General features: G+C 44.9%; 1 protein-coding gene across 1 annotated transcript; it reads right to left on the reverse strand.

Moving 5' to 3' along the window:
* Positions 1-259: 259 nt before the first annotated feature.
* arid1b (AT-rich interactive domain 1B) lies at positions 260-27,607 on the reverse strand. The gene is made up of 17 exons (XM_010782836.1): positions 27,506-27,607; positions 26,143-26,209; positions 25,500-25,821; positions 24,015-24,176; positions 17,079-17,215; positions 15,332-15,435; positions 13,120-13,308; positions 11,688-11,903; positions 10,680-10,890; positions 6,453-6,594; positions 5,512-5,681; positions 4,570-4,702; positions 4,369-4,488; positions 4,212-4,287; positions 3,046-3,772; positions 2,381-2,511; positions 260-2,139 (listed from the first exon to the last, which is right to left on the reverse strand). Exons 1-17 carry the CDS (start codon positions 27,605-27,607, stop codon positions 382-384), a joined length of 4,767 nt encoding a protein of 1,588 aa, XP_010781138.1. The 3' UTR covers positions 260-381.
* Between the last annotated feature and the right edge of the window lie 356 nt (positions 27,608-27,963).

The following is a 27,963-nucleotide window of genomic DNA, read 5'->3' on the forward strand; positions in this document are numbered from 1 at the left end:
TCTCCGTTAACAAAATGTTGATGAGTATATTTAGCATTTATAAAACTGAAAAACATCTCCATCGACTCAAAAGGAACCACGTAATTCAGCACCAACATCTGGTGGCAGCTTTGGCTGAAAAAAAGTAAACAAGCGAAAAACAAATGCCGAACAAAAGTAGCAATCGCCAGCAGGTATTAAATATTTTGTATTAAAAGGGGTTTTCAAATCCCAAACCCACTTTTTTTTTTTTAAACGGGGGCTTTACATATATAGATATTTTTGTTTATGTGGATATTTCTTTTTTAGAAAAACAAACATTTTCTGTCATTTTGATAAATAAAAATAGAAAACCACAGGAGTGTGTTAGCATCTGCCGGGTGAGTCCTGCCTCTCCTCTTGTCACAATTTCCCTAAGTGGAAGAGAACTTGGCAAATGATAGCCACCACCCCTGCGTTGAGCACGGAGGAAATGGACATGTCTAATAATCGGCTCTCGTACAGCACAAACTCTGTCTTGTTCTCCGCCACTTTGGCCATGGCCAGCAGGCCCTTAGCCGCTCGGCACATCATGTTGATGCTGGGCGGGTCCATGGGGGGCTGCCCCATGTGCAGCAGGCTGTGAGGGTTCTGCTGGTACTGCACCATGCTGACGCCGTCCTCCAAGAAGCCTACAAAATTACCCACGCTGCCTTTCTGCATGGTGATGGCGCACGCCGCCGTGGGGTCTCCCTGTGCCAGGTGGGAGAGCAAAGCCACGGCCATCTCCCGGTACACCTGCGCCTTCCTCTGAGCGATGTAGCGCAGCAGCACGGTGAAGAGTTTCTCTTGGCGGCTGAAAGGGGGCGTGGCCAGCAGGAGGTCGATGTTGCCGCCCTGGATGCTGAGCTTGCAGAGGCACTCCAGCACCAGCCTCTGGGAGGTGAGCTGGGAGTGGGCTGTTGCTGAAGGGAAGGGGTCCTGGGCTTCTGCCGAGGGGCACACCATCCAGTGGAGTAGGCCGTCCAGGATGGGGAGGCAGATGGTGTCCGGGTAGGTGGAGAGATCCAGCTGGCCCGAGATGTTGGCCAGAGTGACCATGGCGTTCTCCCTGAGCAGACCCAGACACTCCCACCACCACTCCCCCTCGCTGCTGGAGGACCCCTGCTCCTGCAGCTCGTCCCTCCGGTAGCCGGGTGGCGACCTGTTCCTCTCCGGGTGCTGGTGGTGCAGCAGGAGCAGCTTGCCCAGGAGGAGGACCAGCGCGGGGTGGCGGGACATGTCCAAATCATTCCCGGGGATGAAGGACAGGCTGCGCACGATGTTGGAGACACAGAGGCAACGCTTGGCCAGCGCATCCTGCCCGGCAGAGGAGGTGGAGAGCGGAGCCTCGTCCCGGCAGCGCGGCTCGTCCTCCAGCAGGGTGATGTGGTCCTGCTCGCCGTCCTCGTGCACCCTGAAAGGGTAGGAGGGCAGGGAGCGGGCGGGGTGGGCGTAGGAGAGGGCGTCGACCCGAGCACACAGAACATCGTCAATTGTCGCGGTGAAATGTTTCTTTCCATCATCCTCTCTGTTTTCTTCCTCTTTGTTTGTCTTTCCCTCCGCCCGGGCAGGTGGTTCGCTCCGGGGTTCAAATTGTGTTTGAATGTGTGCTGTGGAATCCCCCCCGCCTGCCTGCCAGTGGAGCAACCCGCTGGTGAACTCTGTGACGTAGCCTAAGTGCTCCATCATGTCCTCCGTCAGCTCCTCCTTGTGGACGATCTTGATGGGGAGACGGTCGTATTTACTGGCTTGTTTGGGTTTAGGCTCCGTCTCGGCGCTCTCCTTTTTACTCTCTACTGCTTTTCCACTCTCTGCCTCCACCTCTTTCCCTCCGTCCTCTTCTTTCTTGACGCTAACCTCTGTCTCACCGTTCACCTCGGCTGGCTCTGCATTGTCTGGTGGAGTTTTTTCCACTATGGCCGCCGCTTTCTCCACCTCTGCTCCCGGAGCTGCGTGAGGTTCAGGTTGAGCACTACACTCTGTTTCCTGGTCAGCGGGCGCTTCTTCTTTCTGGTCAGCAGCAGGGTCCAAAATTATTTTCTGAGCCACGGCCCCCACCTCAAACTCTTCCAGGATGCCAAAGATCTCGATCAGGTAACGGCGGAAGTACTCCACAATCAGCTCTAGGAATCCAGGCAGCTGTTCAGAAAAAATGTATGTCAGCAATTAGAGCAGAAGCAAATGTCATTCTAATTACTTTTTCATTTCAAATGGACATAATATCTCGAGTCCTTTGGCCTACATAATGATATAATGGTCTAATGAATATGTCCTCCCAACTAAATGTTATGTCTCTTCACTATATCAGTTACAGCAGGCTCTGGCAGTATAAATGAGTGATTGCGTCCTGTCAGCAGGGAGGTGTATGCCTGTGTTTTACCTGGGAGAGGTTAAAGGAGCCCACAGTGCTGTCGTCGTACAGCAGGATGTTGATGGTGTCCAGCGCCCAGGTGCTCTCCGCCAGCAGGCCGGACTTTAAAGACATCATCACGCGCCAGGCCTCCGGTGTTCCTGCAATATAAACAGTAGGATGTTCAGACAATGTCCAAACGATACAAAGGAAACACTGAATAGCGTAGTTCTAAGTACTTTTATAAAATGTACATTAGGCTGTGATATGTCTAAAAAATCCACAACATGCACAACGAGAATAATTATCCTTACCAATCCACCCACTGTCACTGGTTGAATGTAACTGGGTACTCTAGTATTGTATTTCAATATTTTCAAGTCAATATTGTATTTTTTGCTCTACTACGTTTATTTGACAATACTTGGATTCATAATATTAACACAACATGTGAATCAACTAACTAAGGATGATGTGTTATTATGAGCAGGCATACTATAGAATGGCAACAATATGCCCCACCTTTACTACATAATTAATTAACTGCACGTAATGAATAACTAATTATGATTACTCTATTCTGAAATGGGCTGCATATTTAATGCAGGACTTATATATTTAAATATATTACACTGTAGTATTGCTATTGCATCTGATCACCTCGGACAGAACAGTCATTAAATAAATAATCTCACCGGTGTCCTTGGAGGTGAGCCTGCGTCGGGGCTTGAGGAGGGGCATGGTGGCCTCCACTGATCCTGGGGGGTAGTTGAGGTCCCGCCTCAGGTTGGGGGGGTAGTGACCGAGGGGCCCCTGTGGGCCCATCATGCTCATCCCAGGCTTCGTCATCTTCATGGCTGACATGAACGGAGCCTTGCCCGGAGACATCCTGGGGTCCATGGAGCGCTGGAAGGCCCCCGGGCTGGGGGCCCTGGGCAGGTGGTTGAGCATGGAGGGAGAGTTAGAGTAAGAAGATGGCTGGCGTGAGGTCAGGGGCATCATGCCCCCCGATGATGACATGTAAGGGGACTGACGGTGCCACTGCTCCTGTCCCGGGCGCCCCTCCATGTCCTCTCTACCCATGTAGGGGGGCATTTGTGACGGTGGCCCCTGTCTGTTGGGGTAAGGATAGCCCAGGTCTGTTCTGGAGGGCCACATGTTGGGGCCATCGGCCGCATGGTTAGGAGGTGGCCCCCCACCCATCATGCTGTGCTGGCTCTGACCTGAGGGGCCCATGCGGTCGCGGGGGTAAGGGTAGGGGAACTGTCCCTGTAAGGGTCTGTGATCGGGGCCGGAGTACCCCCCGCCGTAGTGGTTGTACATGTCCGGCTGCTGGTTGGCGTACTGCATGGCGTACATGTCGCTCTCGTGTCTCTTGGGGGGGGGACCGTACATGCCATCCATTGGCCGTTTGTAGCCCTGCTGAAGCAAGGGGGGAGATGGTTAGTAAAAATAGGCATACTAATAGCTCCAGGAGAATCAGTGGTGGTATATATGAGATTAAGAATTACATTATCTGAGTAGCATCTTTACATATTTTCTCAACCCTAGGTATGGCAGATATTTATGGTTAGGATTACTTCTACAATTTCAATCGAATCCTCTATGTTCATTTCCAAGGATATTTTATTTGGCTCGGTTTTTCCGTCTGTTGGTTCTTTTCTCTATGAGCAGGATTACAAAAAAAGCTACTGGCATGCTTTTCATCAAACTTGTAGCGTGAGGATTTATTTATATGGTACACCATCTTTAGTGTGATCTTAGGGCATTTCCTGTTCCAAATGGGTTTAATGTTTTGCTGGTACGTCATATATAGTGCAAAGCTTCTTTATTAACATCTTAGAGATGAGCTCTCTCTCACCTGTTGCTGTGGGTACATCCCAGATGGATGCATCCCGTATGGCATGCTGGGATACTGCTGACTGTAGCCATCGTGTCTGAAACACAACAGAGGATACATCACACGCTGGTTCAGAACATGAATCGTAAAGTTACATGATGACTCCACAGGTGCTGACCTCTGCTGTGAAGGGTATCTGCTGGGAGAGTACATGCTGCCCTCACTGTTGGAAGGTCCCATGTTGTTCTGACTCCCAGGGGGACCCATGTTCCCCTCCATCCCCATGACATGGTCCGGTCTGAGGATCGAATAGGGAAAATATCAGAGAAATAATGACATGCTGCAGGTTCACCACCCTCATCTGCTGGTCTGCTCCTACCTCCTGTCGTAGCCCGGCCCGTACGGGTATTGCGAGCGCTGGCTCATGCTCAGCGCCGACGGGGGGCGACCATACATGTCCTGCATGCCTCCACTCGGCATCTGACCCGGAATGTAGGGGTCAGCTCCTGCCACTGAGAAGGAGGAGAGAACATTAGGTATTTCTGATTGTTGCATATTATCATGATTTTAGGCAATCACTGATAAACAGCAAACATGTTTATTTTTAAATGCATGGATCTTTTTATCTGCCGACCACCAGGTGGCAGCATTCCTCTATGAATATTTTCCATTTCCCATGATTAAATCTATTGTTCTGAGGCTGCGACTGTTGTTATGCAGCTAACATCCACCATATTATTCATTCAGACTCCATTCTCTCCAGCCTTCAGAGGAGCCGCCATTCTTTCTGAAACTACTGTTTGTTCTGAAAACTAAACCGCATGAGTTGGTCAAAACAGGTGCTTCTCAGCAGGATGGAAAGGATGAAAGGTTGAGAATGAGGAGGATGAAAAGGACGTACAAAGTAAGGATGAGACGAAGGCTAAGCTACAAGAACATCAGACGGGCCGTTGTGTTTTCGATAAAAGGATGTGTGTGGCCTAAAAAATTGTTCTCATCTTCTTTCATACTTCTGGTAGTAACACACACACACACACACACACACACACACACACACACACACACACACACACACACACACACACACACACACACACACACACACACACACACACACACACACCTTTCCTGACTAGACGATGAATTAGACCGACAAGACAAACCAAAGAACAATGGCTTTGGGATGAATGAGGCATTTTAAAGAGTTAATTCATTTACATATACTCATTTAAAGTTTATTAACATAAGACTCAGAATATTGGGGGAAATTGTGGAGAACATGGTTTGGGTAAAAGGATGTCACAGCGTGTGGTTCACTCACTCTTCCTCATCCCGGCGAAGGGGTCCTTGGTGTCGTACTGCATCCTCATCATCATGTCAGGCATGCTGAGGCCCTGCTGGTAGGGAGCTGAGGGGGGCAGGGGGGTAACACGCTTCTGGAAGGCAGGGTCGCTCACCTCCGAGAAGGGATCCTGTACGCTCACACTGCTCCTGGACAAGGGAGGAGGGGGAGGGGGTAAGAAGAAGAAGCTGTGAGGGAGGTGGAGACAACTGAAACAGTGAACATATGGAATGTGTGCTTTGAAGACAAATTATTAAATGTTTTAATTGGCTATTAAGTTTACGCAATTTTTTGTCAAAGATGCTAGAGGGGTTTATCATAGGCCAGGGAAGAACATGTTTACTTTTTCGGAAAATCATCTTTATTTTTCCTTTTCTTTAAAACTGGGAGTTAGATATTATTTGATATAGTTACAGATGCAATACTGTAGACACGTATGCAGCACATTAAGTCACAAGTGAAGCTTATTTCAACAACGGTATATATTGTTAAGCACTGTAATCTTAAACAATGCTGATAATATAATTCAACCTTATCCTTCAAATATGTTGACTAGTTGAGTTTACTAAGTTACATTCAAACTGTTGTTTATTTGTGTCATGCAATGTGCATACAGAAGTTCTGCAGTACTGCAAGTTCTTTTACAAAATAAAGTCAAATAATCATAGATAATAAAAACTACTATAGCGGCAGTGACTGGATGAACATAATGACCACCCTAAATTGCTCCTGTGGGTATTGTCCACAGTATTGATGTATTACGTGTCTGATATATGTAATATGTAATGTAAAGCGCTTCAAGCACTTGTAAAAGCGCTAAAATAAATGTAATTAATTATTATTATTATCATTAGAGCAGCGTTGGAGCATCAGCAGTACTGCATTAGTGCTGTTACTGTTACAGTGGGTCTGTGTGGTACCTGTTGGGGGGCAGAGGTGTGACTTGTCCCAGAGGGGTGGTGGCAGGGGTGGGGGGTTTCAGATCTCCCGCTGCCTCCGCTGTAGAGCTGCTGCCGGAGGACTGAGGCGTCTGCGGGCCTTGGAGTGAGCCGCCTGAATTCGCTGGAAGACACAAGTATCCGTTTAAATCATTATATGATTCACAGAACTCGCAAAAGCAAAAAGTGAAACACATCAGACCGCAAGGCTCTCAGGATATGATCTAGAGGCTTGTTTGAGTAAAGGCGGCCATGGTGGGCTTTTTCTCTGCAGCGAGGTGCTGTGTAAGGGAGATAACTTAGGATTTAGAGCCGAAGCACTAAGAGTGGTACCCTACGTGAGAACTGATCTCGAAGCAAACAGCCGCCATGAGGGCAGAAAGATGAGGGACTGCTAGGAGAAGGGAAAGGAGGCAGGAGGAGAGGAGGGAGGAGGAAAGGAGGCAGGAGGAAAGAAGGCAGGAGGAGAGGACACAGCGAAGGCTTCCTCAGAGGGAATTGCAGCACAGCTCTCTATTTAGAAGCTGTTTGAAGATGGGTTAGCAGGCTAGTGTACCATGGACTTGATCATGGGTTCATGTGGAGGGCTATGCTGGGGGCACATATGCATTTAAAGAAAATATAGTGTATCTACTACCATTAGTGTATCAAAAATAAAGAAAAACATGCACACCCCTCAATTTAAGTGAGAAAGCATGTGCTTTCGGCATGCTAACAAATACATCCCCTCACAAAGAGACTCCTACAGAGGTTAAAATTGGGTTAGTGTGCTCTCTTGTTATGACACCGTATTTCTGTGGAAGTTCAGGTGACTCGTAAAGTATGAGAGTGCCGACCAATAAGAGCCTAATACACACAAAGAGCCCCCTACCAGATAAACCAAGGGATACAAATTCCCAGAAGCAGGTTTAATGGAAATTGTGGAGCGTTTCAGCTAAAAGAGGACAAAGACGGTGGAAGAGAGAATATGAAAGCGTCCTAATGAGCATTTAGCGTAAGAAGGCTTTCTCTGGAACAGCCTCAGTGGCCTTTCACTGCACCGCACGTTTCCACGGGAAGAAAAAGAAAAAAGGGAAGAAAGACTTAAGCTTTAAAAATTCATGCTAATTCTGAATTATTCAATGATACCCCCTGCCTCTACACCATCAGAGAAAGAGAAACAGAGAGAGAAAGAGAGAGAGGGAGAGGTGGTTTTCCCCTGATGATGAGCCGGGGTAGAAGAGAGAGCAAGGAAGGGCCGGTGAGCATTAGGGATTCTCCACTTCCTGGGATATGCCCGCACACACTCACACACGAGAGAAGTGCAAACGGGTTAGCCAAGGTTAAGAGGTTTACTATTCCTCAAGAGCAGGCAAGCAGACAGACGGATACATAACACCGAGCCGTGGGGTTACAGAGCTGGAGGAGAGCGTGAACTCATGTGCCCTCTGCTCCACATTCACAGGGAAGAATGACAGAGGGGAAAAAGAGTGTGTACAAAAAAAGGAGACTGGCCTTTGATGTGTGTGTGCACGAGAGGCTGTGTGTGTATGTGTGCGGGTGACATAATAATCCAGAGGGCTGGTAATGGTTAAAGGGGGGGGAGAAAAAAAAGTCAGTCAGCCGAGTGAGTTTTGTGAATGAAAGGTGACGGCGAGGTCGAGTTTGTTTACGTTCTACATTCCAGCTCTCATTAATCACTCCACACACACACACACACACACACACACACACACACACACACACACACACACACACACACACACACACACACACACACACACACACACACACACACACACACACACACACTGGACAAGCTCCCTGTGTGACATCATTGGGCTGTCAGTCTATATATAGGCTGGCAGGGTGTCAGGGAGGCAGTTTGCACTTTGCAGCAGGAGAGCATGGATAGTAGATCAAGACAGAGGCGTGAAAAGGAAATGAATGGGACTTTTTCTAAAGGGGTATTCATAATTTCTCAAACAGACAATGTTTCCCTGTGTAATTTCTTTGGTCGCGTCTGAATCGAACCTCTAACTGCAATTGTTTGTGTGTTTGGTGACAGATGCACTGGCCCATAATAGGCAAACACATTAAAGACTTGTTGACATTATATAAATGTCAACTGTCATTAATTTTATTTGATTGTTTGGGAAATGAAGTGTTATAATTTATTTAGGTTACACATATCTTTTTTTATCTTATCAAAGTAATTGCTAATGTCCAGGAACATGGCAACATTGCGACACTGCATTCAGACAAGATTAACGCTTGTAAACAAGTGAACAGTAGCTGGATGAAGGGTGGATGCTTTCCTGTGATGTACAGTTTATTACTTCACAGCAATATAAATTGTTCTTTGCCCTGGTTTCCTGGGACATCCCAGCAAAAATTAAGTTTGATTTAAAACTGCAAAAGCAGACAATTTGTCATACATTTGATTTTAATATTACATATTAATTGAATGATTGGAAGATAAACAATATCTGTTAAAACAATACTATCTATGAAGTCGGAAAAAAATCACAAAGCTAGGAAATACAGAATAATTTGATTGTTTCAATCATAGTAATAATCCCTCATCGCACAGATTATTTTGTCTCAGCTACAGTAAGTACAATCACTGGGTGTTTAACTACTGTGATGGATATTTAAAACAGAAAAGTATGGTAAATAATTGTACTGCTTGCCTCGGTTTATTCTTTCGATGAAGTTTAGCTAACCTGGAGGTTTATCACCCCTGACCGAGTCATCTGTGGTGATTACAATATTAGCAGAGCTATGAAACATGAGCTAAGCAACACCAATATGTAACTACCCTTCACATTTTAAATGCACAGTGTAGAATTATGTTTTTTTTTGTTTTGTCTAACAGCTGTAGTACATAATTAGCTGCAGGGTTTTTAACTCTGATGATGATTTAAATGCAGGTGCCGTAAAAATGATGCAGCAGAACTTACTTCAATCATATGCTGCAACTAGTACTTTACAGTTTAATGCTGCATATCCAAAAGGTGGAACAAACATTGACCTTTTCATATTTCCCAATATAGACTCCATATCTGAGTTCCACGGTTCCATCAGCAGAGAACAGAGACTCTGTGAAATTGGTCTTGGTTAGGTCTCGTTCAATAGATGAGAGAGGGCCAAATTGTAGATTATAAAGTGTTATGAGCAAGAGGGAATATGAAATAATTCACATGTTTATATAGGTAGCTAATGTGTACTGTATGTATGTGTGTGTGTATGCAAATAAAAGGGAGATGCTCTTTCCCACCCACCAGGAAAAGCAATCTGCAGTGTCTCAGGCAGGTGAAGTGCTCTGATGTTCTATTTAAAAGCCAGGGTCACTTTTCTCATCTCCGCTGCAAATTAGAGACGTGACCTTACCGCTCCGCATGGCTCCAACTCTTTCCCTCTCCTCTGCTGATCCTCACGTCATAATTGTGCCGAGAGACAGACGTGGTGTGAACAGGTAATGTACACAAACAGAACGCAAACCCTTTGTACGGTGCTGTACTAAAACAGTATTACATTTCCTCGAAAGCACAGTGCTCGCATTGGAGCGTACCTTTATTAAACTAAGAATCATCTCATTAGGGCTAATGATCACCGTGGCGTGTTGGGCTTTAATCTGTGTTCATGTATTGATGTTGCATTCTTGTAAGATATTATTATTAATAATAATGTAGCACACACTGGCTGGCCATGGCACTGTAAGCTGTTAAAGGGACAATTTGACATTTTTGCCTCGGTTCTAGCGGTTGTACGTTTTAGAGACTTTTTTTAATTATTTTTTATAAAAAACGGATGTTAATTAGGTTAACTAACTCTATAACTGCCACTGCTCTATGAACTGTCTTTGCACTGTTGGAAATGGATAATTTATGTTTTTGGTTCATACTGAATCCCATCATTATTTATAGTCTGGTGATGTGTACAGTAGCCGAGAAAACTTTAATTTGTTCCTGCTTTATAAACATTTCTACACCCAACAATTACCTCCAAGATGCTAGCATGGCAGCTACATTCACTAAAAGGTGTCTGACTCATTTGTTGTGTCTATGATGTACACAACACATAGTCATGAATACAGATCACTGTTGCTCTGAAGATTCCTGACACCTGTAGTTTGATCAGCAGCACCTGTTGTTTGGCTACAGACAGATGGGGGATCTGAGTGGTGAAAAAAAGGAAACAGCAATTGAGTGTGTTTTCAGGCCTTACCAGGTGAGGGGGGCTGGATCTTGACCTGCTTCCTGCTGTCCCCCCCGGCCATGGTGCTGCTGTCTGCCGGCGGCTCCTCCCCCCGCTCCATCTTACACTCGTAGGCAAACAGGAACTGGATGTACTGCTTCTTCAGAGAGCTGGCGGAGGTGCTGGATGTGCCCACGTTCAGGGTGGAGGACAGCTCGCGCCACTTCTTGTTCTTGTTTACCTGAGTGGATGAGGGTTTGAGGATGAGGAATTAAGACATAAATAAGTCAAATCATGTCCTATTTCTTCATCTTTATGTATCCCTGCAGCATCAGCCAGGCTCTTGTAATTTTGCCTGGAGTATGGTTGACCACACCCTGCTGAATTAAATCAAAAATAATGAAGTCCATGGCTGTACATTTCATGTTTTTGTACTTAATCTACATGTGTCTGCTACTCTTACCCATACTTTTCACATCGCTGTATCTAGACACCCATGAACACATATTTTTACTCTGGGGCTGTTATTTAAAGGTTCTCAGTTGCAACTAGCAGCAACAATGTTTGGGAAGGTCATTTTCCTTTTCAGCACGACAAGGTCTGAGTACAACTTTTTTCTAGGTGCAGTGTGGAATGGATTGACCAGCATGCACACAGCCCGGACCTGAACTGGAACCTTATTTCATAACACCAGTGGCTACCTCATTCATGTTATTGTGGCTGAAAGGGACACAATCCCTTCAAGTTGTGTGAAAAGCCTTCGTAGAAAAGAAGAGGCTACTGTAGCAAAATAAAATGCCCAAGGTTTTGAAATAAGATGTGTAATGTTTGCATATCTATATACTTTTGGGTTTGAAGTGCAATGCCGTTTCCTGCTACCATCGCAATGCATATGCCATGCTGGTTTAATACACAGCACATTGCTGATACACGTTGACTGAAGGCTTATCAACTGTTTAATCTGTCTGTTATCATCGCTATGGAGTTCATGTTTTTGCCCCCCCCCCAAAAATATCAAGTGTGTTTTCTAAACGTTACCATGGCGAGGCCTCCTATCTCACGAACAGCTATGTAGAGCTTCCACAGGTCCAGGGGCTTCTTGCCCACAGTGGGAAGCTGAGCAACAGGCGTGCCCCTCTCCTCCATGAAGGTCAGGTATCGCTCCACCCAGCCCCGCCTCTCCGGCTCCACACCAAGATCAAAGAGCCGTGTGATTCGCTCCCCACTGAGAGAGGAGGAGTTGGGGTTGGGTTTCTGGTGAGAGATGCAGAAAAAAAAGTTAGCTTATGGAAATGAAAATGTCCTTAATCAGCTACGTTCATGTTGAAACAGTTGAAACACATGTGAAGCCAATTTAAAACCTGCATTATTTCCAATGGCCAGTAGGTGGTTCCATTCATCGCAGTAAGAAGTCATTACAAAGTTGTATAGAAGTCTATAAAAAACTACCCTTCTTCACACTTAAAGGTATTATCTCAGTAAATGAGTTTTTAATGAGTTTATGGGCTCAATCAATAGATTCAAGTCTTCTTTAATAAGGCTAAATGTTTATTTTGTAAATGATTTTCCCATTAGTAAGATAATACATAAACAAAGCTCGGTATGCTTCAGGGCGTAGCTTCTTTGAGATTGACAGGTCGCTTAGACATTCGGCCTGTCAGTCAAAATAGATGAGTAGCAATGCGTATCTATGGCACTGAATACATTGTTAAATAGCTGTGGAATGTTTTTTTTTTTTTTTGTCTTAAATCTCTTTTACAGCATGTTTTCAGTTGATGAACGTTAACTTTAACATTTATTTTTCAGCGTTCGATTGTACGAAGAGACAGAAAAACATTCGGGTGCTTTTCCAGTAAATGACATCCTATTTTGTTTTAAGCATGTAAGACTGTCTCCAAAACATATTGATGACGTCACGGTGGCGTCGTTGACTTCTCATGTGCGGTTTATGGCTGTCTCCTATTGCAGTTTTCTGCTTTACCAACAACTCTCTCTTCCCACAAGGATCATTAAAGTTTAATCCCATATTTACAAATTCTGAAGTAGGCCCTTGGTTCAATGACCAAGCAAAACAAATTCTAAATCTTTAGAGCATTGTGTTAAGTAAGCAGCTTGTGTTTACTTCCAAGTTCATTCACAGCACATTTATGTCCCTCAAGTTCGAATTGGTGGACAAAGTGTAATCTTACCAAGACATGTCTGGCTTCAGTCCAGGTTTAAAAATATTTCTGTAGTCTAAGAACCAGCATTTGATCATGTAATTACACAATAATCCTTCAGTCATAAATAAATAAATCAAACTAACAGCTTATACTGACATTATTGTCTATAAAGGGAATTTAAATGTGTTTCACAGATCATTAATTCTCTTGGTTTGGTTTCTGTGTCAATATGTTCATGTCATTCCTTTACTTATCCAGTAAATACACACACCCATCCAGCCAATAGTGATTGAGCCTTTAGTACTTACGGGGCTGGAGGGGGTTTTGAGGGGCCAGGGGGGGCTGCTGATGCTGTCACTGTCGTCTCCGTGGTAGGAGGACAGGCTGGCTGGGCTGGGGGAGAGGGGGGAGGGCACGGGCAGCGCACCCCCTGGCGTGGTGGGCTGCGACACACACTGCTGGGAGCTGCTGCTGTTGCTGTAGCCGTCCTGTAGCTGCTGGGGGGGAGAGGAAGAGGACTACAAGTTCATTTCTATAAAAGAATCACTGTTGCCTTCCACACACCTCCTCACTATCAGTATAACACAATGGTATGATCCTCTACTCTCACAACAACAGTGAGGTCAGACTATGAGTTTTCAGCAGAAGATAGAACACATTGAGTCGATGTGTGTGTGCAAGGAAACTGAGACGTGTGTGTTTGAGTTGTAATGCAAGTTCATAATGTGTGTCAAGTAAATCTCAATTCCACTTCAGTATTAAGATTTTAAGTTGTATTCGGATCCCACTACATTTTAGAGGATTACATTTATGTGTCAGCTATAGTCACTATAAACACTCGGAAAATATGCTCCTAAAGCTTTATAAACAAATGATATACCATTTATAAATACTGTATAAATAATTTGAACCGGCTTATTAAATGTAGCTCTCCAGGTAAATGTAGGTGAGTTCAAAATACATGTTTTTCCGGTAGTCATGTTAAACAACTTTTTAGATTGAATTGTTTATATTCTGATACAACAAGAAAAAGCTGACATTCTGTAATTTTCGTTGAAAAAATATGTATTCTCCTTGTACTGCCTGTCCGACTGTAGCTGTTTTCTGCTTATCTCCTACCCTTCTGAAAAGAGCCCAGTCTTCCCTGATTGGTCAGCATTTTTGGGTTTAGCTGTCAATCAATGCAGATGCACATCAAGCTTTTGGCGCAAGGCTAAGTTAATTACAAAAGAACAAGTACCTTCAAACTACTGAAATAAAGCCAGGGGGACAGTAAGTGTGTGTGAGGAATCTGCATTCTGCCATTGTGTCTTTTCAACATGCATAAATGCAGACCAGCATGTAGCAGATCATCTTTATTCCATATTCCATACATGTGTGTGTGTGACATTCCATGTTAGTTCCCATCAGTGCATGTGAGTGTGAGTCTTGTCCTTCAGTTCATGTGTACATTCGCCAGTGTGTGTGTGTGTGTGTGTGTGTGTGTGTGTGTGTGTGTGTAAGTGTGTAAGTGTGTAAGTGTGTGAGAAAGAGACTGCAAAAAAAGGAACAACAGCTTGACAAGTGCTTCTGTTCTGTGTACAGAATGCTCATGTCAGCAAAACCTTATCTCTTTCCCTTTACCCCCCCCCCCCCCCCCCTCTCTCTCTTTCTCACTCTCTTGGCAGACAGATCATCTCTTTTGGGAGCACTGGGGGTCTTTCTGGCTGCTCTGACTGCCTTAAATAATTCAAAAGGCCCTACTACCGTAATCAGCAAAAGAAAAGACAGGGATTTGGAGGGAAAAGACGTGTATTGGATGTGATGGAGGCGTGTGAGTGTGTTTGTGCACGTCTGTGTGAGTGTGTGGCTGAGGGAGAGAGAGAGAGAGAGAGAGAAAAAGGGGTTGTTAAGCAAAAACAAGAGGAGGGGGAAGAGAAGAGCAAAGAGCAGAGTTCTGTTGTTGCTGAGCTGAGCCAAGCCGAGCTGCAATTGTAGGGCAAAATGAGAAGTCAGCATTGTGTATTGGGACATGTGTGTGTTTGTGTGTATGTGTGAGGCACTGAGGAAGTAGTGTTACGAGAAGGATGGTGTACATGTGCTTGTGTGTGTGTGTGTGTGTGTGTGTGTGTGTGTGTGTGTGTGTGTGTGTGTGTGTGTGTCTTACTGGAAAGGCCAGTCTGCGGCTTCTTGTCTTTTCGTTATATAAAATAAATTAACAAATATGCCTGTGCGTGTGAGTGTGAGTGTGTTTTGTTTTTGCAGCTCGGGCTGCCAAAACATCAGTAAGGAGAGAGTGCTGGGGGCTAAAACAAAGCGAGGAAAACATTAGGAATGGTAAATGTTAAACAAATCATTAGATATGGCGAGAAAACAAGAGAGAAACATCCCACTGTGCTGAGGCAGCATATGCTGATCAGATTCGGTTTGCTTCATTAGGGGAGAAAGATCAAAAAACACAACAAAACAAAAATAAAAAACGAGAGGGAGAAAGGGAATTGCAGAAAAAAGATTGCAAGTCGATAAAGGTCAACTGTGTACCTTTGGTTTGTGAGGCTCGTTGGCGGGAACGCTGTCGTCTTTTACGTCCGCCTTCGCTTTCACATCAGGGCTCATCATCCCGTCTCCCGACATTCCCATGTCTCCTTCACGAAGAATAAGGAGACATTTAATAAAACAAACATTTGAACCGATATTTCACAAGCAAAAACAGCTGAGATATATAATCAAAGCATCTATGGGCAGGCAAACTTTGTTGGAATGAAGATGTTTACTTAGATTCAACATGATTTAAGATCCTAAAATGACCGTGGCTTCTTCCTGTGTGCTGAAACCTGCATGATAATAGTTTGTATAATGTCAAAGACAGAGTAAAATTCTTTAAATTATATTTAATTATCCTCTTTCTTTCTGTCTTCTCCAGGGGCCTCTAAAGTCTGTCCAGCATTCATCTCAAAGGGACAATTGCAAAAGAAACATGTCAAAATACTTCTGTTTAGAAAAGACATAGAGAAAGAGGTAAGACTCCACTTAAAGCCAGCCAGCGCACTCCTACCTTGCTGGCTGCACATCCTCAGATTTGGGAGAATTCATTTGGGATGTTGTCAAATATTTAAAGTGGCAACAGAATGGGAAGGTTAGCATTCAAGAGATGTTGTCTGACGAGAACACTTGTTTCTGTTTTCAAAGACATTTGTGTACAAGGTTTCTAATTGAAGAAGAGCTGAGGCCCTTAAAGACTCCTTTCCGCCGTGCCAGCTGCATATTTTTCTTATCAACAGAAAGAAGAGATCCTTGAATACAAGGCTCTGCGTCTTTATTTTTCCCTTGTGAGCGGCGGCACAGTGGGAAAACTAATGGCTTTTTACCGTGCCCAGGGGCAAACCAGATGAGTTTTGAGGAACCTTGGCACTGTAATTCGTTTGAAGTTTTTCCAAATGTCACGCATTCTGATATTCGGTTTTAAATAAAAGGCGCTTTTCATTTAGGGCGCCACTGTGAGGCGCGTTTAGCAACAATGCAGCGGGGTGAAGGGCTGTAAGACAGAGTGATGCACCACATTAATCTTTGCTCACTGGAGGGCCAACTCGACAGGAGCTCTGAGAAAGTTACTCTCTTGATTTCTTAGCCTTTTACTCTCTTTCACCCCTTTTAGTTCACTCGCTTTCTACTTCTGCTCGGAATGTAAACAATCCTGAGCGAGTTCAGCAGTACATTCAACATAAACACATAGGTCAAACTCCAGAAGATCAGAGTACCCTTTCACATCAACTCACACAGCTGTGCCTGTTTCTTTTCTATTTATCAACATGTATTCTGTACATTGCAATGTAAGATAAGTAAGTCAATATGGGGTCAAATATATGTGTGTGGGATGTAGGAGGCTGACAGCTGTATGAACAGGCTTGGCTAGGAAGGGGAAATCCATCTACGTCTTTGTCCTGGAGGTGGCTAATCCACATTTCTAGCCCGCCCGGCCTTGAAAAAAAGGAGTTTAATTCAGAGTGTGAAAATGCCTCTGCTTTTACTGCTGGCAATCCTGGCTTACATTCATGCTGTATTGTGGGAATTCAGCATTTTATTGTTGATATAAAATATTCAACAAACTGTTTTTTGTGTATATAGTATAACTATATAAAAAACTTTATAAGCTGTGTGATCAAATGTTCGGCAGCTCCAGACAAACTTTATTTGGGTGCCAAATGGCTCTTTTGATAGTAAAGTTTGCTGACCCCTGCCCTAGGACATATGGACCATAACTCTGTTGGTTAGCATTGAGCTAGTATACCTGAAGGTGGCATGTTGTATGCTGGAGCTTGTGCGTTGCCCATGGCGGAGCTGTTGTTCCCCGTTGGCTGGCTGTAGGGCACAGTCGTAGCCATGGTGCTGGCCTGGCTGATGCCCTGGCCCTGATAGCTGCCCTGCCTACCACGGAAAGAGAGGAGAGATGTTAGTGGAATTGGGAGAGACAAATCCAGTTTGGATTCACAATGTAATGACAGGCTGTGGAGAGATAAGTGGGTCACAGTGAAAGCTGCAGAAGAACAGAAGTCACAGAATCGTACGAAGATGATGATAGTTGGCAGTCTAGCGCTGCCATGCTTAGTGTTGTAGTAAAAACCGAGTAGCATGTATGTCTGAAAGTCAGAATGAAAGCACAGAAAACCACATATTCCTGATCAAACAAACAACTCCTCCAAAAGATTGAAGATGTGCATGTGGCATCAGAAACAAAAAAAACTCTCCGATCCTCTATTTGCTCTTTTTTCTCCTATAAATCCCCCTCCCCTCCCTTTCCCCCCCTCTCCCTCCCTCTCCCACAAGTCATAATTTAACTAATTAAGGTGTGCTTTTGGAGAGGATCATGTTATTTGTTGCCATGGCAACGGAAGAAGTCAATCTCCCTCCCTCAGCCTCCCTTCCCTCTCTCTGTCTCTCAGGCGGCTCATCACATGGTGTCGCAAGTGACATCAGTGGCGCTTATCTTCAACCTGCTGAACGCTAGCCATCCACGTGTGTCTGTGTGTGTGTGTGTGTGTGTGTGTGTGTGTGTGTGTGTGTGTGTGTGTGTGTGTGTGTGTGTGTGTGTGTGTGTGTGTGTCAGAGTCTGTGTGATTGAAGGCAACGTCTATCATTGCATGCCAGGCAGGCCAAAGCCAGTGACACAGGGACTGAAAGGGAACACCGTGTTTGGAACAATTTGGTCTATCTCCTGCTGACTCAAGATTATCTCCTGGACAACCACATAAAAAAGGATTTGGAGAAAAGGAGGATAGAGACGCAGAGAGAAAATGTGAGACGAAGAGAGAGAGAAAAGCCTAAAAGAATGAATGAACAAGAGATGACAGGTGGAAGACTGAGAATTAAATTAGAAAATAAAGCAGGCAGAGGAGGGTTGAGAAGGGAAAGACAAATGAGGGAATAGTTGTTATGGTAAAGAACGAATAAATTAAGGAAAAAAGCAGGTAGGCTGGAAGACATCCTTGGGACGGTGTTGGGCGATGACAGACCACAAGGAGGAGTTTTTGGCCCGAAATGCAAGTTTTATGCAGACTGAAATAAAAAATCTATTGGGATTTATGTCAGTCAATTCCCTCCTAACTGGCATAATTCTCTCTTTCACTCACTCACACAGACACATAGTGTAATACCTCGTGTTGGAACTGATACACATAGCCTAAGAGGAGGGATTGGCTTGGTAAACCTCCCCATAATCTCATCTCACAGATGTAATTAGTCATAGAGCACGGCTGATGATACATATGTAATCCCTCTATGGGGGCCGAGGTGCACAGGGGAGCTCCATGGCAAAGAAACAAGCTCACACCAAATCCACGCTTATCTGGCCCCATTTCCCTATAACGGAGGGGGGGGAATTGAGACTCCTTCCTTGCTGCCTACGTGTTCCCTAAAAAGCTTTCTGTGAGTCAAGACACGGAAATAAATGTACCTTTTGATCGTTGCAACTTCTCTCTCAAGTGAAAAATGTACGCTGCAGCAAACTCCCACAAAACAGAGCGCAGATAAGCCAGCCAGGAAGAAAAGTTGCTAAAATGCCCTCGAACCTAATTTATCCATACTGTACAGTAAAAACGCCCCTCACCCACCTTGAGCGATATATATGCAAAAGCTCTCATGTGAATGGTGAAATACCCAAATCAACAACAACAACAACAGTGGTTGGAGGTTTTCAACTGTGGCGTTCTCCCATTATGACTAATTCATGTCATAAAAAAGCCCATTAGAAAGCACTTGATGGAGGCATTGCACAGCGTTTAATCACACTTAATATATGCATGTGCCGCTTTCGGGGAGGGGGGGGGAGAAAAAAAACGGCATAGCGCATTCATCTTGCTCTCAGGCACCTTTGTGCCGGGAAAAAAAAAACCCATCCTGTTGCCGCAGAGAGAGAAAGAGCGAAGGAAGATAGAGGAGAGATGGATATAAAGGGAGAGGAAGAAAAGAAGAAGGGAGCTGGAGAGAGAAGGAGGGATGGAAATGAAGGCAAGAAGAAGCCTGAGTAGTGTGTGTATGAGTCCCTGGTGGACCGAGGGGGGCCGTATCTGCAGCTCAGGGCCCCAGAGCTGGAGGTAATCGCTGTTCCATGAGACTGAGCCGAGGGAACACACTCTCACTGAGAAACATCTTCCTAGCACCATCAGGCCAGTGCACTCTCAGTTTGTTGTCAAGGAGTGGCCTGAGGAGAGAGAGAGAGAGACAGGGAGGCTCTTCTTTCTCTGAGTTTTAAATTTTTCCTTAAGAAAAGTTAGTGTGAGAGTTTTGACACCACATTACAGCGAAGATGTATACACAAATTCTGCTTTGGTGTTCGATATTTTGTTCGGCCTGTCCAGACACCATTAGGGCAGAAAAGCCTTCAACTCACACGGTTGAAATAAAAACCTTTTAAATACGTTCATAGAAACAAAAAACTGTTGCCTTCTCACCACACGCGCACGCACGTACGCACGCACGCAAGCACACACCTATCTCCTTTTGCTATTCAGTCCACATGTGTGAAGGGCAACAGAGAAGGCCGTGTGGGCAGTGTGTGTGTGTGTGTGTCGGTGTCTGAGCGTGTCCTTGTGTTCATGCGCAGGGTGGGCGCTGTTGCCAAGGGGATGCCATGGTTACGAGGTGCCAGCCAACCAGCTGACGGTGTCTCTCTAGAAGTGGCAGCGCCTTTGTCCTTCATTCGTGGTGACAGGCCGCGCCGATGCCTCCCAGCGCTGCTAACTGGACGAGACAGCAGAAGCGCTGGGACTGCAGAAGTGTGTGTGTGTGAGTGTGTGTGAGTGTCCCTGCCTATCGATCCCTCTGCTTTGTGTGTGTGAGTGTGTAGAGTGTGTGTAAGAAAGTGAGAGAAAAGAGAGCCAGAGAGAGGCTGCTGGATGGAAGGATGGAGTGGATCGGCTGGAGGCCATGAATTATATATGGACCCAATCTGTTCTTAGGGCAGCTTGGGCTCATAGCTCCTCCAAACTCCTGACTCAAATCACCACACACACACCCTCACACACACATACAAAAAGGGAGGGGCGGCAGAATAAACCCCCCACAAAAAATAAAAGGACAGCTTTTAACATATTAAATCCAGAGAAAAGCTACTCCCTCCTTCCCGAACATCAAACAGCTCAGGATGGATAGAGGAGAAGCCATTTATTTTGCCCATCTAATGAAAGCAGAGCGCGCCGCAACACTGCCAAGACTGCGAGCGACAAAGCACCACAGGCAGCATCCCTCGTTCTTGACATTCAAGCAGTGCTCTTATTTATTTAGCAAATTTACTTACTAAGGAGGTCAGAAATGAATTATTTGGCAAGGATTTGCCTGGGAGCACTCTCCTTTCCTCTCTTCTCCCCTCTTCCAACATTTTTTTCCCTTCAATTTCCCTTTGATTTACGACTTTTCTTTCTGAGCTTTGCTCTTCTTCTACTAAGTGCTTATTTTTTCAGACAGAGCCCGTTCCTATAGCTCCAGGAACTTTGTGTAGAGTGTCGCCGGCAGCGCTGGAAAGTCATTTGAAAAGCCAATTCTGTCCTCAGAAGCTGCTGCCAAGAAAAGCTTATACCTTTTAATACTTCCTGTTCTCTTCTCTTTTCCAAAAAAAAAAGAAATCCCTAACATCAATCCACAGCCCCGGAAAAATGTTGTACCGTACCTTTCTTCAAAAACAATCTTGTACCTCCTCCACACTGACAGGGTTAGACACCGTCCGTGTTATTTGTGCATAACATGTCAGAGTTTTTACACTGCAATTCATCATACTGACAACTGGCAGCAAGGGAAGCAACTTTCCATACAACCAATGCTATTTCCCACTGTCATATTATCATTTCAGGAAACCACTATACATTTTTCAAAATATTAAAATAACTGGCATCAATAGAATCTAGATTACAATGAATTATGATTAGGAGGTTTTTTAGTGTCCGCTATTTGACACATTTAACTTAAGGTAGAGCAACAGGGTTCTTTTGTACGTTTCCTAAACTCTAGACCCTGTTTCCCCTCAACCACCAATTAACTTGATTCACCGATAAAAGTGGGACATTTGTTTCTGATTCCAGTTGGAGGTTGGAGGCCTCGAGGGAAGAACACACTCATGCCAGACTTTATGAAGATTTAATCACGACCTACGCCTGCAGTCATGGGATACCAGAAGTGGCCCTCCTCTGCTCATTTGGCATTCTTTTCACTCAGCGTAATGAAGCTGGAGTGTGGCTACTAATGTGTGAGGGTGTGTGTGAATCAGGGGAGGTTTGATATTGGGTATGAGAGGTGGAAATGTAAAAGGTTTATTGGTGGGAATGTAGTGAGGAACATTCAAGAAGAGAAGAAGAAGAGACCATCCAATGACATCACCCGCTAACTAGCCCCATGATTTGGAGGCTAGGCAGCGCGGTGGCTGTGGCAGTTCACTCTGGGTTGGTGGATCAAAGAGTGAAGCTAGACATGTGCTACGACTAACAACTTGTTTCTCAGGCGGAGAGGAACTAGGTCTGAATGTTTCTGAATGTTGCACTGAGATCTGGAGAGCAAACGGGGGACTGGAGCCTTTAACTGCAGGTTTTTCGGAGGCCAATTTTCTCCTGATCTCCGTCAGATGTTCTAAAGTGGGATCTGAGGAAGAAAAACATAACAAGGCCGTGCTGGAGACAGCGGAGAACAAAAAGCAAATTGGGAGGAAGAAAGACTGAGGGAGATAAAACAGTCTGGGTAGGATAACAGAGCTGCACAGAGAGGGAGAGGGCGATACAGTTGGGAGAGTTGGTAAAAAGAGTGAAACAGGTGGGAGGAGAGAACAGAAACAGACGGGGACGGATGAAAGAGGGAAAATGAGCGATAGCAGGCAAGGAAAACTCTAAGAAGGAGACTGGCAGCACAGAAACGGGTTTGCTCTCCAAAGATGCCCATCTTAACAAACATTTAGGTTGTTTTTTTAAAAACTTCAAATCAGTCAAGGCTACAACTAATTCATAATTGCTTTAAATAAATATTATGAATAAAGAAGACAGCTGCATTATGACAATTACATTTTTTTTAACACTGATTTGCTTCGAAAACTACAGTCTCACCTAGTTTTCAGTTTTTTTTTTAAACAAGCGAGATACCAGTCTTTTGTTGTTCTAAGCCGTTTCTGTTCAGTTGTACTCCAGTGCAAGGCGAAGTAATGCTTTGTTTTGAATAAATACGATAGCAATTTGGAAGTTTACAAGTGCAGCCATCGCAGCCAAACAGAAAAAAGAGATTTCCGACATAAAATCAAAAGTAAAAGTCATCATCGCACTGGACTTTTTGCTTAAAATGTGAACTTTGCGGTGCAGTAAAAACACAACACATTAATGACGCCGAACAAAGGCAAGAAACACAGGGATGTTTTCACAGTCGATGGTAGATCAGAAGGGATCACTGAGAAGAGAAATGAGTGAAGACACACACACTTTGCAGACAGATATGTAAACAAACAGAGTGGCACAGAGAGCCCTTTCCTCCGGCAGCGCCACAGCGAGCGTGCGACACCTTTCTGAAGACTTGCTGAATGTGAGGAGAGACTGACAGCCAGTCTGATTGGTCCCAGCAGTGGGGATCATGTCATGCCACTTCTTATTGACAGAACAGCCATCTCCTAATGGCTCGGCCAGCATTTGCATTGCTGTGTGTGACTGTGTGTGTGTGCGTGTGTTTGGCCCTGCTGATGCACGTAATTAATCACACATACTGCCAGCCTCCCCGCAAAATGCCAACACAGTGCACACAACAATCTAAAACTCAGTGAGTGTGTCCGTGTGTGTGTCCGTGCATCATGCTGCCTGCGCTCACTTGTTGCCATGACTAAGACGCGCTGATGATGATAATGATGACTACAGTCATGATGCTGAAGGTGATGATGGCAATTACAATGATCGCATGACGACTCCTCTTGTTTTGTTTATAGAGGGAGCTTGTGAGAAATATCATCACGATCACTTTCAGTTCTGTTTAGCATGAGACATTTCCATAGCAGTTTGACACACAAACACATTCATGAAGACAGTTTATTTTTAAAAGGATAGGTTGGATGTTTTAAAGTGGGGTTGAATGATGTGCTTACCCGTAGTCAGTGTAATACCTACAGTAGATAGCAGTTGGCAGTTTTGAAAAACATAAGTACTGAAAGCAAATTAATGAACTGTTGAGGACGTGGGCACCACAACTTATATTAGACGATCAATATCACGCTATATTTCCAATATTATCACAGCATTACTTGCCATAACACAGCCCTTTCTGCAGGGGAACTGAAGATGTTTCACTAAAGCCAACAGACCCCACTAAAATAAAACAGTATTTTTTGTCTTCTCGACGTATGTGTGACTTTGATTCGTTTTGATTCAACAAAGTGAAATATTAACCCAAACAAACTTTCGTATCGAGGCAAAAGTAGACCAGCATCTACCATATTCTGTAAGATAAAGTTACTGTATTTTTCAGTGGGGTCGTGTTGCTTCAGCAGGAAAAACGGCTTCAGTTCGGATCAAAGGGATGTCTCCTGGAAAGGTAATGCGGTGAACAATAACAGCAGTACATGCTTTGCTGCTGTGGTGGTCATCCTGTCTGTGACTCAAACTTGGTCGTGCTGACCACAATCTACATAATACACTGATACAGAACCTCATACAAGCATATCCTTACTATCCCTTTAAAGGCATGCACACAAACATCACGATGGGGGTGGACCTACCTATGGTGCTGTGAATGTGAGGGTTGCAGGATGGGTGGATGGTGAGGTCTGAGTGGAGGGGAAGGTGGTGGACAGGTGGAGGTGGGGTAGGGTGCAGGCCAGTGGGTGGAGGTGGGATGACGTGGCTGCATCTGGGCTTGGGACCTCGCGTAAGGAGGCCGCCTGAAGACCGGCACCAACAGACCCCCAACAAAAACAAAAACTTCATTGCTAGCTCACAGTCTCCAGTTGGAGTCATGCATCATCAGAAATAGGAATGAACATTGTCAAATGTTCATTCGCCACTACAGCATGCAAAATGCTGGCACCCATGATGCATTGTTAGACAAACCCCCGCACTGATAGGAGGAAGCGCAGAAATCCACACTTCCTCTCAGAAGACGGCCATGTTTCCACTAGATCCCCCGGCAGGGTTCAGCAGTATTTTACTGCCCACACAATCCCACAACAGCCCTGGTCTCCGATGCTGCACACACGCTTACATTTAAAATTCCAACACTGATGGAAACATAATATTAACTCATATGCTGTTAAAGCATCAAAGTGCTTTGTGTTTGTGATAAGGTTCTTGGTGTCACCTCGGTCTCTGGTGTTTTCACAGTTAAATCTGTGGTTTGCTTTTCCTTCTTTTATGTTTTGACAGTGCTGTATTCAACCCATACAGTCGGCTCACAGGCCAATATCTCTACAACAAATGGCACTTGGTGTATAGTGCCAGCTATCAAAATGTCAGGCACTTTATGAGATGTGTGAAAATAGGGATGGCTCGGCAAATGGCTCACAGAAGCGTGGAACCCCAGAGAACGACTCATGCCTTCACGTCTGAAAAGACTCATGGAAGAAAAAGACAAACTGTGTGGCCCAGAAACTCTCTCCGGTGCTTTTCAGCCCTCCTCCCAATACACAACCGTGCAGAGAGAGTGATGTAAGATAGAGAAGAGATGCTTACCAGCCCCTATTCAAGCATACCAATATTGCTTTTCAATTGATGTACAATAGTAGTTAAGGTTAAGACGATCAATAGTTGTTTGTATTCTTTAACTGTGGTTCCCATTGAGGTAAAAAATGTGCCATGTGTCTTCAATACAAATAAAAACACTATTTCTAAAATAGGTTCAGTCCTACAGAAGAATTTGAGCCTTTTCTTTTTGAAAGCGATGTAATAATAATATTGAATCTATTCTTCTGTCTTTTGCCAAGATCAATTTTAGGACCTAATAGCATAGGAGCAATTGTAATGAATGATATGAACATATACAGACACTTACACTATGGCTGTTACAACATCAGACTCTCGATTATTGTGGCCGGAATAATTTGTTAAAAAAATATCATGATATCTTTAGCAAATTTTGAAGAAAAATAAATAATGCAATATGTAAAAGTCACAAACACACAAACTTGGGTGAAAACTTACAGCCATAAAGAAACACATGTTAATCTACAAAACTCAGAGACAGTGAGCCCCTGGGTGCTTGCTCTCACCTGTTGTGTGTCGAGTTGGCAGATCCCGGCATGGCAGCTGCTGCTGCCTCCTGGGCCTTGCGGTTAGAGCTACCCAAAGAGGGAGGGCCCATCCCGGGCCCAGCTGGCTGGGGCATGCCGGGGGAGCTGGGGGCCATGGGTGGGTACACCCTGTTCTGGCTGCCTGCGCCATGGCTGCGTCCCACAGGTATGGGCTGGCCGGGCCCCTGGCCGTGCATGGGGCTGCTAGCATTCATTCCCAGACTGTTGGTCATGCCGGGGCCGGGGCCGCTGTAGCCGGTACTGGCAGGCCCACTGTAGTTGGAGGACCGAGGGTAGTTACCTGGAAGAAGACAACATATGAATGAGCCTTACATCTTTGGAAAAGTAGGTAGTTCACAGACAAAGTCACTGAAAAAGGTAAAACATGGCTGCTGGCAAATTGAGACATTTCAATGAAGTGAAATTGATAGATTGCTTATAAAAATGACACAAACTGGGTCCTGTATTTTCTTTTCATTAAGGAGAAATTGAGTTAATCAATACACCTATACCTACAGTGATGCATACAACAATTTCATCAATCAATAACATCATTTGGTGGGAGATAAAAAATGAGGAATGTGACGTGCAAAACCAAATTCTGATTCATAACCTTTTTAACCTCCAGCAAAGGCCAGAAAAAACGAAATGGGGTGCGGTGTGGTGACATTTTCCTCCGTTGCAGGTTGCTGGATTGCCCAGGGAACAATTGTCAAGCTTAAGACCGACTTTGTGAAACACTTGAGAGGAGCTCTAATCTGCAGTAAATGCTTTTTTTGCTGCCCTGGAGGGCCACACGGATGCGCTGCCAGGAGCTTTCCTAAGGCACACTTAAACCCCTCCATTTTGGCTCTAAAAGCCGCGCTCGACTCCAACACCAGCTGCAATAAGAGCTGTAAGAGAATCACCATGCTGTCAAAAACAACATGTACATACATTTAGGCACAATAAAACACACCTAGTGCACATGTAAGTGCAGCACACTCCTACACACGGAGCACATCTCATTGTATTCCCTCTGCAGGCACTGGGCCGTTTCAACTGTGATATCCCCTCCCTGGGACAAATCCCCTGCAAGATAGAAAGGAAAATGTGGCATCCAGCATTGTGAGGGGGCTATTTATTGTGATTTGATTAAGGGTGCTTTAGTTGGGCCTCACTGCTTAATCCTCTGAGAATATGTCTGGAAAAGGGGATCAAGTCCCTTTAAAACCTGAAGGCTTTTCCACACGCTCAGATGAGGGAACGTTGAATGACAATATTCACCAAGAAAATGTCTCCGAAAATGGAAATGGCTTCTGAGTGTCCTCGAGCTGCTTCAGTGAAGACACTTTCCACATGACATAAGCCTGCGAGTCCAACAGAGGGATATCGCGGGAGGAAGCAGCGGAGGGTGGGGGCGGAAAGAGAGGAAGACAGGCAGACAGAAGGTGGGGGGAGAAAACTGCTGCCTCCCCTCCTCAAGCCCCGAGATAGGATTTATATTGAATCAAAATAAAAGTCTTTCCCATAAAAGTCAGCAGCATCGGTTGAATTTGTCCAGAAATTGTGATGAAATCTACTGTGGGAGATAGGAAAAGAAGAAGCGGATTATTTCTGGGGAGGCTTTGGTGAGTCGGTGAGCTGAGTACGGCTGACACCTGTCAAGGGTTTTGGGGCTATAATAGGGAAGCGTTCAGGAAGAAAGGATGTCTGCTAACGAACACAAGAGGATACATATGGTACACACTAAATGTGTGTGAGTGTCCATCTGCTTGTCTGTGTGGATGCATATATAATACTTCTGAGACCTTGGAACTAGTGAAAGATACATTTCCATGTTTCTTGCACTCTAAAGTGACTGTGCTGTGGGAAACACTGGGAGCGGTGCCCTGCAGCTTCCTTCCCTTCACTTGGGTGGACGGTTTGGAACAAGGCCGTAGTCAGCGACCTCTCTCAGCTCTTTGGACAGCTGTTGAGCCCCATGTCATGGCGACCTGCCATACGTTCTCAATGGCTTGGGCGGACACTTTGTGGTTGTTGGCCCTCGTGACAAACTGAGGCTTCAGCACACCTCCCGGGGAGTTGTTTATATCACGCAGTCCCATTTGGAAAACATTTTTTCTCCATTTTGGCGGATGTTCCAAAAGCCCCAAAAAGTGGCAGTGAGTCTGGAAATTTCCATGAGACTGTATTCAACTTTACTGGGAGGGGTGAAGACAGATCTGTCATTTGATGCACTATACTGTTCAAAATGTTCTAGTTTCCAGCTATGTTTGCCTCGGCTAACAAAGGAAAGACGGAGTGGCTGTGGGACTGGGTTAATGCTAAGCTTTCCTATGAGAGTCTTGCTCTGTCCTGACAAGGATGATTCACTCTCCTGAAAGATTGGTGCTGCGCCAGAGTGCTTCTTCAAGGACAGATAGCATAACCTACTTTCACTGAAATTCTAGGTGTTTTCATG

The sequence above is a fragment of the Notothenia coriiceps genome, unplaced genomic scaffold (genome assembly GCF_000735185.1).
Source record: "Notothenia coriiceps isolate Sejong01 unplaced genomic scaffold, NC01 NC01_scaffold00000589, whole genome shotgun sequence".
NCBI lineage: Eukaryota > Metazoa > Chordata > Actinopteri > Perciformes > Nototheniidae > Notothenia > Notothenia coriiceps.